This window comes from Acanthaster planci, linkage group LG19, assembly GCF_054643075.1.
Source record: "Acanthaster planci isolate LZ-2023a linkage group LG19, COTS_SCS, whole genome shotgun sequence".
Classification (NCBI taxonomy): Eukaryota; Metazoa; Echinodermata; class Asteroidea; order Valvatida; family Acanthasteridae; genus Acanthaster; species Acanthaster planci.
The window spans coordinates 10,077,981-10,097,548 of record NC_141795.1 but is presented as its reverse complement, the minus strand read 5'-3'; the positions used below and the strand labels follow the sequence as shown (position 1 = coordinate 10,097,548).

At 39.0% G+C, this 19,568-nt stretch overlaps 2 protein-coding genes across 3 annotated transcripts in view; both read left to right on the top strand.

The window, feature by feature from the left end:
* The first annotated feature begins 1,221 nt into the window (after window positions 1-1,221).
* LOC147796014 (putative vesicular acetylcholine transporter-B) lies at window positions 1,222-19,398 on the top strand. 2 transcript variants are annotated; one of them, XM_022249083.2, is made up of 3 exons: window positions 1,222-1,359; window positions 15,114-15,170; window positions 15,739-19,398. In XM_022249083.2, exon 3 carries the CDS (start codon window positions 16,005-16,007, stop codon window positions 17,688-17,690), a length of 1,686 nt encoding a protein of 561 aa, XP_022104775.2. In that variant the 5' UTR covers window positions 1,222-1,359; window positions 15,114-15,170; window positions 15,739-16,004; the 3' UTR covers window positions 17,691-19,398. The 2 variants fall into 2 exon arrangements, with proteins under 2 accessions (XP_022104775.2, XP_022104774.2); XM_022249082.2 differs by lacking the exon at window positions 15,114-15,170.
* The window catches only part of chat (choline O-acetyltransferase), a 64,181-nt gene continuing 45,867 nt past the window's right edge, over window positions 1,255-19,568 (top strand). The window contains exon 1 of the mRNA XM_022249081.2: window positions 1,255-1,359. The gene's annotated coding sequence lies outside the window, so the exon portion shown is untranslated. The remainder of the gene's footprint in view (window positions 1,360-19,568) is intronic.

Genomic DNA, 19,568 nt, shown 5'->3' with positions numbered 1-19,568 from the left:
ATTGTTTCATGTGAAACTAATAATCGACGTTAAACGTTCAATGATGTTTAATAAAAATGAAAACATTTTTGTCCAATTTACGAAAGAAAAGACATTGTAGTTCTTTTATTTTTGTTCATTGACAAGGCACTAACAAAACTTTAATACCTTGTTAATTTCGTTCAAACAGTAAATGTCATGTATCAATCAGTTTTGGGTAGTGTCACCAGGCCCTACTGACCAGATTAATTTGGGAGGTATTGCTTTGTTCATGGCTTGTCTCGTTCAGGTTTGCTGCAGATATCCTTTACCTGTCAAATAACTTTCTTACCAGTTACTGTAAACAATTCCAGCTGGACGTCAGATTGACGAGCCCCAGTGCAATTCCATTATGACTGTTATGACAAAGCCCACAGTGTTTTTACATAATTTGCTCCAGGTAAGGCAAATGATGCATGTAGTCGTGTCGTTTGAGGCGCAGCAGGTCCTAGTTATGGTGATGGCTCGGAACATCCGTTTGCTTTGATGGAAGACGGATTTGTTTTTGCAGATGAATGTGTTTGTGGATAAATTACTGGTGCATTACATTAGTGGTGTGTTTTTGAAGTTGACTGAAACTAAAGTATCCGTCTGAACAAAACGTCGCTTGAACAGTTTTAAGGAGTTCGAATTTTAATTTACCATTCATAGTTTTGGGCAGTTCTGATTGATTAATTGCTTGAGATGCTGATTGCAAGTTATTTCTATTATAGAAATATTATTATATAAATTTTCAATTTTAGTTTTGGTGTACATTTTTTAGTCTGCCATTGTTGCTCTTTACCACCACGAACGCTGCTATTTACCACACCTAAGTATTGCCTGATCTTGCACTCGTAACATGCAATTGATGGACCCTCGTAATCCTCCTATTAGGCCTATTCCCTTCCGGCGGGCTTGCCTTTCCCGTTTCACCTTATTCCATTTCATGCCTTCTTTCATCCACCCAGCTCGCCCTCACTCCTAGTCTGTCGTCGTTCCTCACGATATTCCACCCAAGTCCTAATGACAATTTCACAAATTACTCGGTACTTCAGTTCCCCCCAAGCTTTTATCTGCGCATTGCAATGCCGCCTGCCTCTCACCACGCATGCCCATGGGTCTCGTAGGCAGCTAATCATCAAAAAGGGAATCAATACGCAGTCATGATAATCAATGCTGGGCTGAGGACCAATGAGAGTCGTGTCTCAGTAATATACGTCAGGCATGAGGTGGTCTGACACATGACAAACGCACCTTCCTAACAGTTACTCATTTTTGGGGTGTTGGAATTGTTTCGACTTCTCTCTCACAGCTCGGTTTAGTCTTGCTATCATTCTAAGCGGTTTCCATATATTCCAGGTGAGTCCTTTATCTCCAGTTCACACAATTCTATTTTGTAGCATTATTTTTGTCGAGTTCAAATTGTTGTGATGAAGGGAATGGTTTCAGGAGAAAAATGGAAGATTCATGTTGAAATAATTGCTTTCATTTTATTTTCTGAAAGTAGTAAAAACAAGGGAAATTCCTTCTTTCTTCTCCCTTTTCAGTATCATTTTTATATCTGCATTGTACTTCGGAAATAGTTTCAGATAAATATAAAGATATAAAGTCATAAATGAACTATTGTTTTGTATAACGTGATTGTTCACAAATCCGTGATACATATTAAATCGAAGAAAGAGTAAGTACTATTCCCACTATAGTAGTTGTAGCTTGGCCTACTTGTTAAAGGTTTTCTATCACATAGATTATAAAAGTGAAAAATTGCGAAGAAACAGTGACTATTTTAACATTGTACTGACATCAGTACTTTCCACAGAAAAACGGGTTGAGAAATAAGTCGCATTAACAATACGAAAAGTAAAGCACGAGGTATGGACTTGAAGTCTTGTTTGCATCATTTGCATAAACCACTCAAAGGCTTTTAGCCCTTAGTGAATAAATAAATAAAAAAACCTTAATTAAGCAGACTGCAGAATACAGACTGTAACCGATTGGCTGCCGTTTATGGTAGTAATGATGGGATATGTTTCACGGAGTTCAATAGGCGAAGGCCATTTTAATAAGCTCACTGTAGACAAAAGTGTTTTGTGTTGTCACAGTAAATACGCCAGGCTCTGCCCGTTTGAGTCTCAGTGAAGAAAGTGTTCGGCAAACACTTCCGTTTCCCGAATCATACTCTTGTTCTGTAGGCACGGCAGGCCGTGACAAGATGAGGGAAACGGTTTTGTCGGGAAATCAAATCGACCGGAACGGCCAGAGGAAGAGACCTGCCACTTCTAATTCCGCGGAAAATTGAGATAACCGTTGCACGGTTAAATGATTATTGTGATTTATCGTAACAGGGTTTTCTCCAACCATTTTTGCTTCACCTTTCCCGAGAGGAAAATATACACTCGTAATGATTTTTTTGTCTTTGGATATTCAGATATGAAGCAAATTTAAAGTTTAATAATAAAGGGGGAATGTAGCAAAAGGCATTACCTCGTTTGTTTCCCTTTCTTTTTAAAATTTGATAATTGACTTTTCTGGGTGTAAATGATTGTCTCAATAATGTGTGTTCATCATTTTACTCAATCCTTCATTGCTTGAAGCACAGCTGCTCACAGTGCATTACAAACTTATTTTCTAATTGAAATACTTGTTTTTCTACTGTTGTAAGTGATTGCTTTAGTTGACATGAAGTGAATATCGGGATCAGGCCTTTAGTTGTAACTCCCATACCATAGCTCGTCAAAAGTAATGCAAAGCGGATTTTGTCAAAACTTTGATCTTTTAACAGAATGCTACATAGAGCCAACTATAACTTTGTGTGACGCGTGGGCAACTTTTTGAAAATAACCGAATAACTCTTTCCAAACGTCACGTTTTCGCAATTCCTCGTGTTTTCTTTGCACCTTTGATTTTATTTGCAAGATTTCGTGAGGATAGCACAGGAACCTATTATCGTTTTCGCCCTTGCATGGGATACAATTACAGAAGGCTCGAGTTAGAAAAGGAGATCCAATACACAATCAATGCCGTTGAGAAACGCACTTGAAAGTCACCTCCCCGGGTCTGTGTCCCCGGCCCCAGGACGAAGCCCCGCACTCTTGTCTTGTTGAAATAAAATGCCCCCTTTCGACCACAGCGTGGCACTGCTCTTTACACGGCCAGCGGGCAGTCAGGGGAAAGAGAGAAACTTCAAGTGCCGTGAAGCGCGCCCCTGATATGATGAATAAAACATGGCCTGTTGACGGAACGCTGTTCCTGGTGAACCCGAAGTGTTATTACAGTGCCAAGTGAAATCTTTTCCTATATGCCTATGTAGTGATGACCTTTCGTAAAGGAATTGCAAGCACCCTCACTCTTTCAAACGCTCCTTCCCGCCTGCAAAAGAGCTCAAGCTTTACTAAAATTTGCCGCTTCGAAAGAGGAAAATTTCTTTATGAATTATCTTCATACGAAAAAAAGTTGAAAAGCTAGGGTTGTCCATTTCTCCGAAATCAACCAGGCGCAAACAGAATCGACAAAACACGTACGCACTTCAACCTGTGTATTTTTTCCCCTGGAATTGATTAAATAAGGGCTGGTAGTTTCTTAAGAACACCCGAATGTACTCGGTTTATTGGCCCAGAGATCGTCAAGTCTGAATATGAGAAATTGTAATATCACTTTTTATATATTTATCAGAAACCCCTGTATGTGGTCAACGTGCATTTTTGTGCAGCAGCTGCCATGTACATGTGTATGTATTCCAATAGTCCTTGGTGTTATGAATTTTGTGTTGAAATTTCATATCGAAATTGGATTGAACTCCGGGTTTGTTCAACCAAAAGAGTATACTTTTTATCTGAATAAGCAGTGTGGCCAAGTCTGACGTTTAATTCCTCTCTTTCACTGTTTGGGTTTCAGAAACGCTTTTTAAACACTTATGAGAGGAATCTTTTTTTGTGATTGATTAAATAAATGGGAAATGGGTATAGCGTGAAATAACTGTGCCACTTCTGAGGTTTGGGCAAGTTTATGACAAAGTACCAAGCAGAGACCGGCTACTCCATGTCAAGAGATGATATTGCCATCTCATGTAAAGAGAAAGAGTCACATTATTTTGTTGTTAACGACGGTGGGTTGGTTAAAGTTGCGGTCACAGTGGACTCACGACTATTACACTGCTCCATATGACAAAAATAATATGATGCAATAGGTTTGAATGTAATCACAATCACATATCTTATGTAAATTATATTTCTAATATTAATTGGTAACAGTTAAAACGTGCTTTCTTCGTGTTTTCAACTTGGCATATGTTTTACACATACCAAGATACACGGTCTCAATCACTGAACTGCATGTAGTTGAGACGACGGGTCCCATTGCATATGCTCGTCTCGAGGTGTAAAAGTATAAAAGGGCCATTTCTTTGAGAGCAGAATGTTTAAATGCAATCACACAACCCTTTGAATCAATTTTTCAATCATTAGTTATCGTAAAGCTTGTAGGCTGAATGAAAAAAAATCGTCTTTTTCTTTCGAACTGCGTACAACGGTCGCTGTCTTAATCTGACTGAATCCACTTTAATGGCACCGAGTAACCCGTCAAATACAATGCACTTTTAGCTATAATTGCCACGATGATGAGACGCTGACAATGGAACTAAGAATGGACCGGGTGAATATGACATTACCGTAAATTATCGGTGTTGACTGAAAAGCCGACGGATAAGGAGTCGTTTCCTTAGCGTGGCGTTCTCACGCGGAAACCGAAGCAGCTGCTTCGTAGTGCTGGAGGACGCGTCCGCGGTTAAGACTGGTAACGATAACTAATCATCCGGTTTTGAACGGCAGGCGTCCCTTCCTTCATAATCAAACTTTGTTTGTCGATTTACCGAACTTTTTATTTATGATTAAATGATTTGTTTTCAATAAACAGGTGCATCGTCTTTTGTTATTTTGAATTTATTTTACTTGTGACTATTTTTGTAGCGTCTACTGAGCAAAGCAACAAAAAGACTAATTAGTTCAATGTCCCTTTCGTATTATATTATAAATTTCATTTACATTTACGTACTTGTAAAAACTGCAAATAATGTTTTTAAGTCATGTCGCAAAATTGATATGAGCATGGTTTCACAGGTGTGAAGATTACGCGCGTGGAATATTCACCAATGCGGTGATACGGTACATCACATATCAACAATGTCTTGTAAATTTTTTGAGTTTTGTTTCCACATAATCGCGAGTATTTGTTTTAATAAAATGCTCATTATCGCAGTGTAATTACATACGTACCATTTCTGATCTGAGGACTGCTACAGAAATGTACAAGAATACAAGCGAAGAGTTCTACGAGGAGCCGAATTCAGGATGGGTCTGTTTTAGCCTTGCACGACTTCAAAAAGGTAAATAATGTACAACTTTCGGGCACGAATATTGCCAAGCGCAGGACCTCGCTCTTTAATGCAGAGAAAGTCAGCACTGACGAGGATGTGTGGATTGAGTGACAGCGATGTAATACGGCATCGTGTTTCCTTGTATCCTATCATCACGTCGCAGGTCTTTACTTTAATTAACCTTGGGGTGCGAACGGGTTACTTTGGACATGTAACGCATCCTCTTATGCGGTCACTGTAGGACTGATGGGGGTGATGTTCAACGGTCGCTGTTCTCTGCGCGACATGAGGGTTTCTCGAACAGTCCTCCTGATGAAAAGCAGTCTGGCTGTGGCTTCATTACCCTAAAAGCCGTGAAAATATACACAGACTGCTTTGGAAGTAGCATGAGGGTATTTGCATCCTGCCCCGTTGTTAGCTTGCAATTTTTGAAATGGGGGGTTATATAAAAAATATAATTTCGAAGCATAAGAATGAACCTATAATGAACATTTTCGTGACGTGACACATTAGAAAATTCTTATAAAATGTAAAGAAGAAGCCCTTTTCCCTTTTAAATGGTTTTGACACACTGATTTTGTGTGTGTGTGCTGAAAAAAGCACTTGATTCCGTAAATATCCGACTCCTACCTGGACATTTGTATAATCCAAAAATATATCTGACGACCAAATTGTTAATGGTTCGGCTATCCCGATAGGATTCAGGCCGTGAAATGCAACCCCTTGAACCTCACCCCCCTCAAAAAAAATGTAGAGCAAATTTAAGACTCGGGTTCCGCCAACACATTCCTGGCCCAGAGGCGTGTACGCGTGCGGCACTTGTCAGCTGTCATCGCACAAAAATTGAGCATGCCTGAGTCCCTCTCGCGCTGTTTGCTGCGGTTTAACTTCAGGCGCCGTTTTCAATCTAAGGCAGGAGGGAGCGGGAAAATATCCTCCGCTGACCGTCTTGCTGGAGATGCAGCAGCAAGGATTTCAGGGACACATTTCGGAGAGTGACTAATTCGGAAACGTCTTGAATCCTAAACGAGGTGAAAATGAAAACTCATCAAATTAAGTGCGCATGATGTTTTCCGATTGAGGCAGGGATTGGTTCGATGTAAGAGAAGCAGGCGTTGACACCCATCTTAAACTTTACTGGAAAATATTTGTAGGTTATTCGAACTTTTAGATACAATAATTCTCGAGTAGAGATCTGTCGATGAGAAAAGAAATTTGAGCTGAAAACGGAGAAAGTGCATGTTAGAACAAGAGTTTCTTCTTCCATCCACACAAAAGGTCCGGATTTTTTCAGTTGCTCTTGTTAAATGGAAATTGGTCTTTTGACTTCTTTGATACAAAGTGCATTTTCTTAGCTGAGACACAGAAATAAGATGATTTAAATTCTAGACATTTAAATTTTGTAAAAGAAAGGGGGTTTTAAATAATTTTTAAGGAATACAGGAAAATTTTTCTTAAAAGTAAAAGTCAATTGTTGTTTAGCATAATTCTTTCTCCCAGCACCTCTCTCTCCCACTAGCTGCAAGTATGTTGCACAACCACTACCCTGCTGTGGTTTCTCTAAAGTCTAGAATATTTGCTCCACTTCGAGCTTTTAGAGAAAGGCATGTGTCAACAGCCGTTAACAACGATCCACTTTAAAATGCCTGCACATAAAAGCACTATCGCCATAATTTGATACCTTGGTCTGCTGCAGAGGCTTTAACACCTTGGATCCGTAGGGGCTGGGTGCCCAGCGCAGCGCGTTCTGCTATGCGTGCCTAATGGGCCAACGCTGTCCGAATCAATGTTAATAAAGTGAATGTTATCGATGCATGCCAGGCTTTGGGTTTATTAAGTTACGTCAGCAAATATTAATACTTAGAAAACGGCGAGCGAGACCCAGCGAGTTAATTTGCACTTGGATGATAACATGATATCGACTGCCAGACGGTAATTATTTTAGCGCGCAGGCCCTCTTCAGTTTGCCAAATAATTTTGCGGACACGGGATGTGATATAGACCACTACAGTTTTTCTGGCCTTTTAACGTTTTGCCCAAATATTTTTGATTACACACGAGATAGACAAAATGGCATAATGTGAGACAGCGACTAGTTATTTCATTTTTTTATAATGGCGTTGCTATGAAATGTAAAAAGCGTATCGTGTGTGTTCATTTTCTTTTGCAAAGAATAGACTTTTCCTGTTTGCATTTCCCAATTCCCCACTTTGTTTAAACTTAGGCCTACTCTTTAAATTTCCTCTTTACCAACTTTTAATATTGGCTGAATCGAATAGAACGTGGTTGGACGGAAAATCCTTGAATGCTTCGCAGTATATTATCTGTGGGTTTCCCTCCACAATTCTATAGCTTTTTAGAAGTGTCCATATTCGTAAAACATTTAATGACACTTTTAGGAAAAAGAATAGGGCTACTCAAATTAACAAATCTTAATTTCCCTGCCTATACTGTAAATAATCGGTTTTGAAATATCTATTTGCAACGGAGAATTAACATTGGACATTTGAACTGAAATACCAATTAACTATTATTTCAACAGACGCATTGGAAGCTTATAAGAGTTTTTGTATTAGGTCTATCCAGTGTAAAAATTAATACGGAATTTTGGAAAACTCTTTCAAACAGAATTATGTGAAAATTACGTTTCAATATCAATTTGGATAGATTCTTTAGACAAAATAATCGACAAAATCGAAGTCACAGCAAGCTTGACTCTCCCTTGTTACTCATTTGAAATTACTGAGAAAATTCCGGGCCTGCTGGAATTAATTTTGCAATCGATATTACGCTGGCTAAGTGGGGAATTAAGGCCAGGCGTACAGTTTAGCCCAGCAGTTGGGAAAACTGTATCAACGGAAAGCATCTGTGTAATAAGGACGACAACATAAAATGTTTCTATATAGGAGAGAACGTTGGAGGGAAATTTTATAAGGAAATGTACGATTGAAATATTTTGGCTTCCTTTAAAGTTAGTTAGCTGATTGTTTTATACAGTGCAAATACCTGATCAGATCACAGGGAATTTCGACGCCAAATTATGCGCACGTGGAAGAAATGAATTGTAATTTAACAACAATTGCAGTGAAAAAAATAACGGGACTTTGTAAGATAAGTCTGTGTACGAAAGGGTTGGAAAAATGTTAAAAATGGAGTAAAAACAGCACGGGTGAGAAAAATGTTGCTTTTGTAATGATTCCCTAAAATTTCTTTATGGCGTCATTCCGATGCTCAGTAGTTTCTAAAGACAGCGCTAATTACTGAGGCTTGCCTTGAAACCATAGAGTGTATCCTTTATTAGTTGACGTCATTGCTTCTGCCCTTGGCTAACATCAATAAAAGTATGCAGACGACTGCCAGAAAACTGCGTGAATACGTCTGCTTAGTTTAACCGTGGGTTGTTTAATAATGAGTAGGTTGTCATTGATTTTGTTACGTTGTCTTTCTTATTTGTGCATGTGGTCATTGGCCACCCAACGACAAGACAGGGAGCCAGTTTTATTTAATAAGAGAAGATAAAAAAAATCATGGCTAAGAATCACTCTGGAGAAGCAGCCTCGTCCAAATGCTTTGCAGCTGCATTTTTTCAGAAACAACTAACTAAAGAGACATCAGGAGTTTCACACCAGTACAGATACAGTCAGGAGGCTTTTGCGCGGCTTGAATTTGAAATCTGCCCTCTCTCTTGAAAAAATTAATGTAAGCATCTTGATGCCTTATTGTAATCCAGTTGACAAGGAGTAGTCTGAAAGTCAGAGTTTTTCTGCACATGTTTGCCACATGAAACAATTCCAGCTCGAATTATTCCGAAGCCTTAAAGCCGTTCTAAAACTAAACCTTGAGACTTGTGTTCCGATTCTGCCTTATACTGAACGCCTCGTTACTTCAGTAAACCAAACGTTGCAATGTCCCAAAACTTCACAATATAGTTTTCACTTTGAGCCCTTTACACAGACAAACCTACGGCTCTTGGATGTATGCAATATTTAAGTCATGTTATTATTTGAGTATAATATCCCATCGAGGCCATTGAGGAATGGTATACTAAGAAAGTTATATCTTGACTTCAGGGCAACAGTTACCCCCTTAATGCTTGTGCAATCTCTTCCACAGGGCTTCTAAAATGTGACGTTTTAACAGAGACAAACAAAATGACAAGAAATACGTAATCGTGGGGGTCGTACTATAGGGTTTATACTTTGCTTCAGTAATTTATGATGACAGGGCGTTATACACATGGGAATGGGCTATGCGAGAAAACAATCGACAGATAATTTTGGATAAGGTTAGCTCTTTCACGTGAACTTTTTATTACAGGCATCTGCCAGTAGTTATTGTATTGCTTTGGAGAAAATAATATTTTGCAGAGGAAAAACAATATTTGTGAAAACAGCTTGACGACTGAAAAAAAAGTTGGGATAGACCTATGTGATAACAGTTGCTGCAGACAACTCTGTGCGCTTTTCTTCTCGAATAGAAAAGTGAGAGATTGTCAGGAATCTCAAATTCCAAAGCGCATTTATGTTATAGTAAATACCATTTTTATAAGCATGTTGCAACATCTGGCGCTGGATATTGGACAGTTAAGTTGAAATGGCAGCTGTCCTGGCCAGCCTTGGCCATGCAAACTATTCTATGGTAATAGTTTAGCAACCTTTGGTTCCTATGTGGCGCTTATGTACAAACGGCTATAGGGAATTGAAATGTAGTTGGAACAGATATACGTATTATCTTACTCCATCCTCAAAGCACTTACTAGATAGTGCTTGAATGAGAAGACCATCTGTAATTCGGCACAGGTTTGGTAAAAGCATTTTCTGTTCTTCCATTTGTTTGTTTGCTTTTTCATTACTAGAGTCTGTGCAACTACTGACGTTTTGTTTTTGAAAAACGTCTCATTATGCGCGATTACAGTTAAGAATTCAGAGTGTGCTCCGTTCATAGTCCCAATACTTCTCCTGTAAGAGCCGTTGGCCGGGCAGCAAGTACACCTGCCTGCCGGTCACCTGTGCTCTTCCCTTTCGCAAGGGATTCTACTTTTTAAGTTTCTCTCTACTCGCTCTGGGATTTCCGATGCAGCTGTAGTTACAAAATGTCCCGCGTGTCTTCCCGTTTTATATTCAATTATTGTAAGATAATTCCCTGGGCAATATGAATAACACCCGAAACATTTGGAATGGTCTGCTCAGGACAACAAAATGCGTTTCTTAATACTTTGGCCTGTGTACTGGTGTACTTCATTTTGAGAGAATTTTGGGTTTCGTTTTGCTGTAAAAATGAGCGAGTTTCCTTGTGGATAGAAAACCAACTGAAGGCTGAAATCAATTTGCCCAGATAAGGCACAAGATGTGGAATGAAGAACAAAATATGATTAACATACAATGGTCACCAGCAGTGTCGACACTCACAAGGAGTTGTGTGAAAAATTTCAAAGAAAAAAGTAAAAATTTTAAATAGTTTGAAAACACAAGTCAACTCTTTACCGATTTTCAGTTACAAACCCTTGCTGAAAACGCCCACTCTGCGCGTGATTAGGCCTAATGTTCGGTAATTTTTGTTTGGCGTAATAAAGCGAGATCGTTGATGCAAGTGAGAATTAGTGTAAGTCTAATTATTACCCTCATTTAGTCCAATGAGTCTATCTCTATGCACGGTGTATCTATAGATAGGTTTTCCCGTCATTGAATTGTTTTTTAAGATGGTTTGAATTAGCGGTTATTTTGACGCCTCTTTTTATTTATAACAGTACCTTGCATTCCTTGGATTTTATGTAACCTTACCGAATTTCCAAAACGTCGCTCAACCAGGGCTGATGGCCTTGCACAAATTTTAGTGAAGGAAATACTTCACACGGGGTCACAGCTAACGACGCGTAGCGCATTGCAGGTAAATTTCTGCCAAGCGTCCTAGCTCCCTCAATGCATTACATAACCAGTGGTTACCAACTTGATACCTTTACTTTATTCCGTACACTTACCTACACTTTATTCGTTCATCGAAATTGATCCAAATAACCAATGATTTGAAACATATTATCCGTGATACTTAGTGAGATAAATTACCACACTGTGATTGTACCAAGGCCATGCTTTAATCAGATAGCCGACACTTTGCCTATGCCAAAGCATTGCCATTGGCGGACCAACAAATTTAAATAACCTTTGCTAACAGGAAGGGATAACCTCGCAGTCGCAGGTCCTGCACAATGTAGCCAATCACAGAGCAAAGCCACCAGTCCTTCCCAGCGCCCTGTTCGGGCGCTGGGGTAAGAGCGAATACAAGAACGATCAGAAGATGACTGGTATGACCTGTCTTTCATAAACTCTTCAATCATGCCACAGACGAAACTGAATGAATAAATCGGTAAAATGAATAACAGTAAACGAATTTTGTTTTTCCAATGCAACGCCATTCCTGGAGTGACGGTACAGTGCTCAGATAGTGAAATCAAATGGTGTTGTTTTGAAATTGATATCAACATTTGGGCCGAGTGACTCCTTTGACGACATTGAACTTTCTTTTAATCAATTTTAAATGAAAGATGTGCAAAGTTAACCAGAAAACCTTAATTAGCTCGAAATCGTGCACCGTTAATGCTAAGATTACCAAACACAGTGACCATCTTTATATAAATGCCAGAAACACATTTATTACATTACCTTTTAGAACAGGACACCGAGCACCAGTCTTGCTTTGAAAATAGCCTATGTGAGCAGACTGGCCGACATAAATCTCACAAAGGTTTATTTAAAGTCGAAATTAAACCCCAATCTAAGACTGTTTTTAATTACGTTTGATTTACGGCTTTCTTACCTTTATACTCTTTTAACTTAACAAGTGACTAACAAGTGACACATCACTACCTGTGAACCAAACTAATTGTAAGAGTGAGGACATTGATTACGATAGCTTTGTAATTGATAGCATTGCACAAAATAATTGATGCAGCCTTTTTAAAAATCAAGCAGGACCCTGTCATACTTACTCATGCATCAATACCTGCTTACTTTTAATTAAGGAATCCTCCGCGCGCGCGTTGTTTATTTGTTCGCTCTGCTTTCGTCGGCGTGCGCACTGTAGTCTCAGGTCTGCCCTCTAAATTACACGGTGATGTGTCAGACGCTCGAAAATTAATAGTGTATAGCTCACAGTTACTAACAACAACCACCATACGTAGCCTCTAATGTACTTCGTAATGTAATGGTGCCACAAAAATGAAATACGCTATAAAAAGATGCGGTAAAAAATCACATAATGCAGCACTCGACGCCTGTGAATTCGTAAACTTTGCATCCGAATTAGCGACATTTTCAGTAAATTTAGCCAGAAATAGATAAGCGATTTAGATTACCATTCAAACTGAATAGGCAAATATTTGTGAAATCTATGCGTTGTTTTCATTTACTGTTCATCTTGTAATTGGTAATTTTCTGTTTAAATATATATGCAAGTTATAGAATGAAAGTTTAGGTCACAGGCAGAGATCTCTAATACACTGATAACTTGCTGTCAAAGGAAGAGTTTGCTCTGTCCTCTCTCCAAAAACGTTGAATCATACGAGAGGGCAAACTGTGATTAATACAGACAAAATAATTCCAAATTTTCCCAATTGACACAAACATAAATAAAATATACATATGTACTGAGGGAGTGCGTGTTTTTTTGTATGTATAAATACAAATAAGTAACCTAAATTTAGTCAGTTATAATCATCTCCAATTCAAGATATCTGTGGTGAAGGTCCGCAGGGCGAGTAGGCCTTTATCGCCTCCAAAGTTGGATGAAATGGACAATCATTATTGCACTGAATAAGATCTCTAATGTATCGTTTGGCGTGATGAAAATATGAAAGCCAATACGCGGAACACATCTGTATCATCTATTCCCTCCTCTGTCTTAAGTTGTCATATATTCCTGTTCTCTTAATGTTCTGCATACACATTGTATATACAGTTTGAGGGCTGAAAATGCAAACATGCTTGCCCCTGGACAAGACAATAAGAATAACAATAATAATAGTAATAATAATACGAAGAACACCAAAACCACCACCACCAAAAACAACACCAACAACACCACCAACAACAACACCAACAACAACACCAACAACAACACCAACAACAACACCACCAACAACAACACCAACAACAACACCAACAACAACACCACCAACAACAACACCAACAACAACACCAACAACAACACCAACAACAACAACACCAACAACAACACCAACAACAACACCAACAACAACACCAACAACAACACCACCAACAACAACACCAACAACAACACCAACAACAACACCAACAACAACACCACCATCAACACCACCACCACCATCAACACCACCACCACCACAAACAATAATAATAATAACAAAAAATCGGGAGTTCTGGTTTTAGTCACCCAGCGCGAAATCGAATGACGGGTATGCACCGTCTAATTGAATCAAAATACTTCCAAAATTGAGTGTGTGAAAGAACACAATTCAGTATGTGAAAACAAGTTTGAAGGCTCTAAGTTTGAAAACAAGTATGAGAGAAAGGAGAAAAATTGCTCACACATAAATACATGCTAATGATTTGAGGGTTTGTCTCGACAAATTATGCTTGGAAACTCTGTAAAAAGATTGTCTAGAGCCTTGTAATATAGGTTTCTATAATCTTGGTACACTTTCATGGAATATAAAGGCTCAACCCCTCAACCGTATGTCTGTCTCTCTTGTGATTCGATAGTTACATTCAAAATTGTAAATAAAGTATCATTTCTATGGATTCCCCGAGTCTCCCATGTGTTATCATGGTTGATGTCCTTTCCTGTTTTGTCATTCTTATCGACGTAAAACTTTACCTTCCTAAGCACGACCCTCAAAAATACCGTTATCACGCTAAATATATCGATGATATTGACAGTAATATCAAATACGTTTTGCCATGCCCACATGTGACCCAGCACATCGAAATCAGGAATAAGTTTGAAATTGACTTTTTGAAATGTGTACATGGTTATAAAGAGAGTTTATAAGCATTCAAATGGCTTGTCATGTTCATCAGATCATAACTCGAGAACCAGAGAAATAACACACTTGTAATATGTACCCTTTGAAAGCTTATTAAATTTTCTTCTGGAAAAAGTCAATTTCAGATTTATTCCTTATTTCGATGTGCCGAGTCAAATATTGCTTTAACATGCCAATTGGGTTAATTAAATTATCTATGGGATTAAAATCGCATTGTTCAAATTTTAACTGACAGTTTACTGTGACAATTCATTTACACATTTTCAGTTTCTGGTACAATTTACTTTACAATGTCTGAATGGTAATATCAAGCATTAATTAAAATGTAGAGTGAATGTTCTCCCTTTCGCGCCAGGAAAGTATAACTTCATTCGGCAACAATAAAGTTTATTGAAATGGAACATTCCCTTTGTCTACTCATAATTTTTTCCTTACCATTGCACTCATAAACATTGATTGTTGCACTGTTAAAACCCATTGCATCAACAGTCCACAAATTACTTTTGTGTAATATTGTTAAAGTCTCTTTTTATCAACACATAGAAATGCTTATACCTTCTTGGTTTGTTGTTCGTCTAAACCCCTACATTGTGATTGAGACTCAAAATGCTCGTTTACGAGCATTTATGAACTTATGTAAACAATCATCCTGTGGATTGCTAATAACTCAACTGATCATGGCAACTATGCTTATAATCTGTGATTTATCTTTGTGCATAGGGCGTGGGCAGTTTCAGGTGTTTGTGTTAAAGCAAGGCAATATCCCAAAACTGAGAGGTAATTCAATTCGAAATTTCTGACATCGCAATATACACCAACCAAATAGACCGCATTGATTTATTTCACCAAGTTCATTCACTGTATCAGTTTTTCCAATAAAAGGAGAGAAAATATAAAAACGAAACTAAGAATAAGAAAAGTTCCCAAGAAACATTTCCTACACTGTAGTTTCAAAACAGTGCTGTTCTTGGCGAGAAGTTTGAGACTTCATATCAATTATTCGCGATGCAAAGTCAAAAAGGTTTAACATTTTGCCCCCAACTTCGAATTGGCATTCAGCTGTGAGGTAATTTGACTTAGTAGCTTTTTACCTCTGTATCTTTTAGTACAGAGTATACATTTTTGCTTCAAATATTCTTATGGACTTCGAGTTCTTTTGGATTTATTTTCCAGAATGTAGATGTAATGTGGTGAACTTGCAGCGGTGTCGGCGGCGGATATTTTGCATGCAACTTTTCCAGAACGAATACTAAATAAATGTTCTTTAACGAGCGTCTTAGAAGAGATAAGAGCACTTTGCAACGAGATTTAATCGAGAAATTTCTCCTTCTGTGTCCCTCTGCAGGTGCAAAATATCCAATGCTTGGTGCCCAGCAAGGTTTATGTCAGTGGTAGCAATGTGCGCTCGCTACTGAAAGCACGTTATGTTACGGGATCCGTGATAGTGCGCAGTTAGTAGATGGTTTCACATCCAGCTTCTGCGGATCAAGAAAACGCCACGCAGTCGCATAACTGAGACTGAAACGATCTTTTTATCGAGGGGACATTAATACCTGTTGTTATACCAAACATCAGAAAAAAGGAGACCGTTTGAACTTCATACAAAATAACATGGAGACGGCTGAAGCAGCTAGAGAAAAGATGGAAAGCGCAAAAATGGCCATGTCTGAATTCATAGGAACTGCAAAGTCACGCATTAAGAATCCAGTGATTCAGCGACGGTTTATTCTAATAATTGTCTGCGTTGCTTTACTACTTGACAATATGTTGTATATGGTGATAGTACCCATCATTCCAGACTACTTGAGGTTCATCGGTGCATGGAATGACACAGACTCAACGTCTGTGACCAGTGGCGACAATATAACTAACACTACGGTTAACTCCACCATCGAAGCAAACGGGAGTTTTAAAAGCGAAGACGTCTACATCGGTATCCTTTTTGCTTCGAAGGCCATCGTCCAGCTTTTGATAAATCCTATCTCTGGAACAATCATTGATAAGATCGGTTATGACATCCCCATGGTCTTTGGGCTCAGTATTCTTTTCATAGCTACCACTATCTTTGCTTTTGGAAACTCCTACGGAGTCTTGTTCATTGCAAGGAGCATGCAAGGTGTAGGATCTGCCTTTGCAGACACCTCAGGTCTTGCAATGATAGCTGATCGGTTCCAGGTAGAAAGCGAGCGAAGTAAAGCTCTTGGTATTGCTCTAGCTTTTATATCCTTTGGCTGCCTCGTGGCCCCTCCATTTGGCGGTGTTTTGTATGAATTCGTCGGTAAAAAGATGCCGTTCTTCACGCTAGCCCTGGTAGCAGTCCTCGATGGATTCTTGCTACTCTTCGTCATTAAACCTTACGGTGAACGTCGTTGGCAGATGCCAAAAGGAACGCCGATCTATAAGCTGATAATAGATCCCTACATAGCCGTGGCTGCTGGGGCGCTTTCCATGTCCAACGTGTCCCTTGCCTTCCTCGAGCCCACCATATCAATCTGGATGGAGGACACCATGTCTGCCGTGAGTTGGCAAACAGGAATCATTTGGCTGCCTGCCTTCGTCCCCCATGTCATCGGAGTTGTCATGACGGTTAAACTCACTACACGCTACCCTCATTACCAGTGGCTCTACGCCGCCATCGGACTTGTTGTCATCGGCATATGCACTTTCATTGTCCCAGCTTGTGAGACATTCGGCGTTCTCATCCTTCCCCTTTGTGGGATCTGCTACGGAATTGCGCTGGTAGACACTTCTCTATTACCAACTCTTGGACTCCTCGTCGATGTTCGACACGTGCCCGTATACGGAAGCGTTTATGCTATAGCTGATATCTCTTACTGTCTTGCATACGCCATAGGTCCGGTGTTAGCTGGCCAAATCGTCCAAAGCCTCGGCTTCACCAACCTGAATATCATCATCGGTGTCTTGAACATTGCCTACGCTCCTATCCTCCTTGGTCTAAGAAAGGTATATGACCTGAAGCCCATGCAGTTTGAAGACACCGTACTTCTTACAGAGGAGCCGGCCACAGGACTGTATGATACCATCAAAGCTGAGGCTAAACGCGAAGCTAAAGAAGGCAGTCGCTACTATGTCAACCACAACGCTTTCAGGATGCAGAAGGTTAACGGCAACATACCCAACGGAAACCTAACCGATAGCGACGACGGAAGCTCCACCAACAGCAGGAGCTTAGGAATGGGTGCTCTGGTTAGCCGAGGCTCCGAACAAGAAGAACATGCACAAAGAACCGTAGCCCGGCAACAGGGCTACGGGTCCCTTTCTGGACAGGAAGATTAAAAACACGGCATGTGTCATTAATATACTTACTTCTTCGATACCATTAGAACAGGGATCAATAAAATGCAGGCTGTAGCAGCTTGTTACCTAAATTCGATGCAATTGTAACTTTGGAGGAAATGACTGTGCCTGGACGTGACATGTCATTTTTCACCAATGTAGTTGCCCTGCCCTCATGTCAGTATTTTCCAACAGAGTCGACTGCTTGTTGCATTTGTTAAGGGCATGTTGCTGTAACAAGAGTCGCAATTTCCTTTGGCAATTTATGTGGTAATTTGCCTTGCTCGTGTTCAGCCATTTGTAGCAAGTTACGGCTTATTATTGGCCATTGTGTTAACTATACGGCATTTTTGGTGGGCGTTTTTCTCTGAACATCAATATTACTCTTTCAAACATGTAAACACAAAAGGGAAATATCGCAGTAGATACCGGGAATGAAAATAAAAAACCACAAGAAGTTTACAAAATAGTATAGTGCTATCCCTCTTGCAAATTCTCTTCACGAGGATCCTATGTTGACTGTAATTACCTAAAATAGAACCAAAATAATGGCAACTAATACCTTTGTGTTATTTAATATGTCACAAATACGCTTATTGGAAACGTCTGCGTCGTACCAGGTGGAATTTAAGGGGAGTGTATAATGTACAAATGTAGGTCGTATATGTATATATGAAAAAGCTTTACGGTCTCTTCCATCTACTGCCAATTCGGTATTGTTCTCTGGAGACAGCTCAAAAAGCGCCGAGGGGGATAATGGTAATCGTATTACACTTAGGCGCATTGAGCCATCAAATGAGACCCCCCCACACACACACAAAATGCCTAGATTTGTGCCCAAAGAGCAAGCTGCTTAATCATGTAGCTTTCATTCATGTATAGTTATTGTTGCCCGCTTTTAGTATCGGCAGTGCTCTTTTGTTTGACATTGGTATTTCAGGTCGTTTTACTTATATTTTGTCTTCGTTCAAGGTAAATGGAATCTATTGTTATTAGAAAGTCATTCAAGGTAAATAGAATCTGCTGTTATTTAGGTAGACGGATTGGTTGGATATTATGGAACACTACACGTCTTTCCAGCTAAGTTAGCAATAAAACGTAGTGCTCAGATTGTATTAATTTTTAGAACTTTAAATAACTTCATTCTTAACCACTTTGAAACTAGGTAAATATAACTAATAGAAATAGATGACCTGCATTCACTTTGCTGAATTTATTTACATGTATACTCCATTTGTAAGGAATACGTCTCACTTTTCCTCTTGGTGTAACTGACATTCTTATATAGGCATAAGTTTATATCATTATTGACTGAAAAGAAGTATCCAGAATTAAAATAAGATGTTTTACTTCCTGAAAAAGAAAACTACACCATTTTTTGTTCAGTGGTAGCGGAAAAACACCAGTGCATTTTTAAAAGCTTTCAATATATTAACCACAATGACCTTTACCTCCCAACCTAAACTGAATGTATTCTTTAATTTTTTTTTTCACTAATAATATTTGTTTTTAGTGGTACAAATAATTCAAAGTACATTTTCTGTGCGTAAATCTGCTACAGGCAAGTAGTATTATCAATAATTAAAGTATTAATTATTGCTTGCAGTAGGTTTAGCCCATTGAAGTGCATTTTAATTAAATCTGCATGTGCATTAGAGTGTTGACATACTTTGGCAAAATAAATCCGTCTTAAAAGCTCAGAAATGAAGGTTTTTTGTTTTTGGTGTAAAAGATTATATTGGTTCTCTGTGCAACAAAACCATGGCATGATTGATTAACTGATACAATGCAAACAACCTTGAATGATTTTGGTATTGTATTATTTAACCGGTTTTGAGGGTTTGTAGTCGTGCATTGTTAGGTATGACTCGTTGCTTT

What these genes read in the sequence shown, in the direction of transcription:
- LOC147796014 (XM_022249082.2), top strand. Translation starts at nt 16,005, where the DNA reads ATGGAGACGGCTGAAGCAGCTAGAGAAAAGATGGAAAGCGCAAAAATG.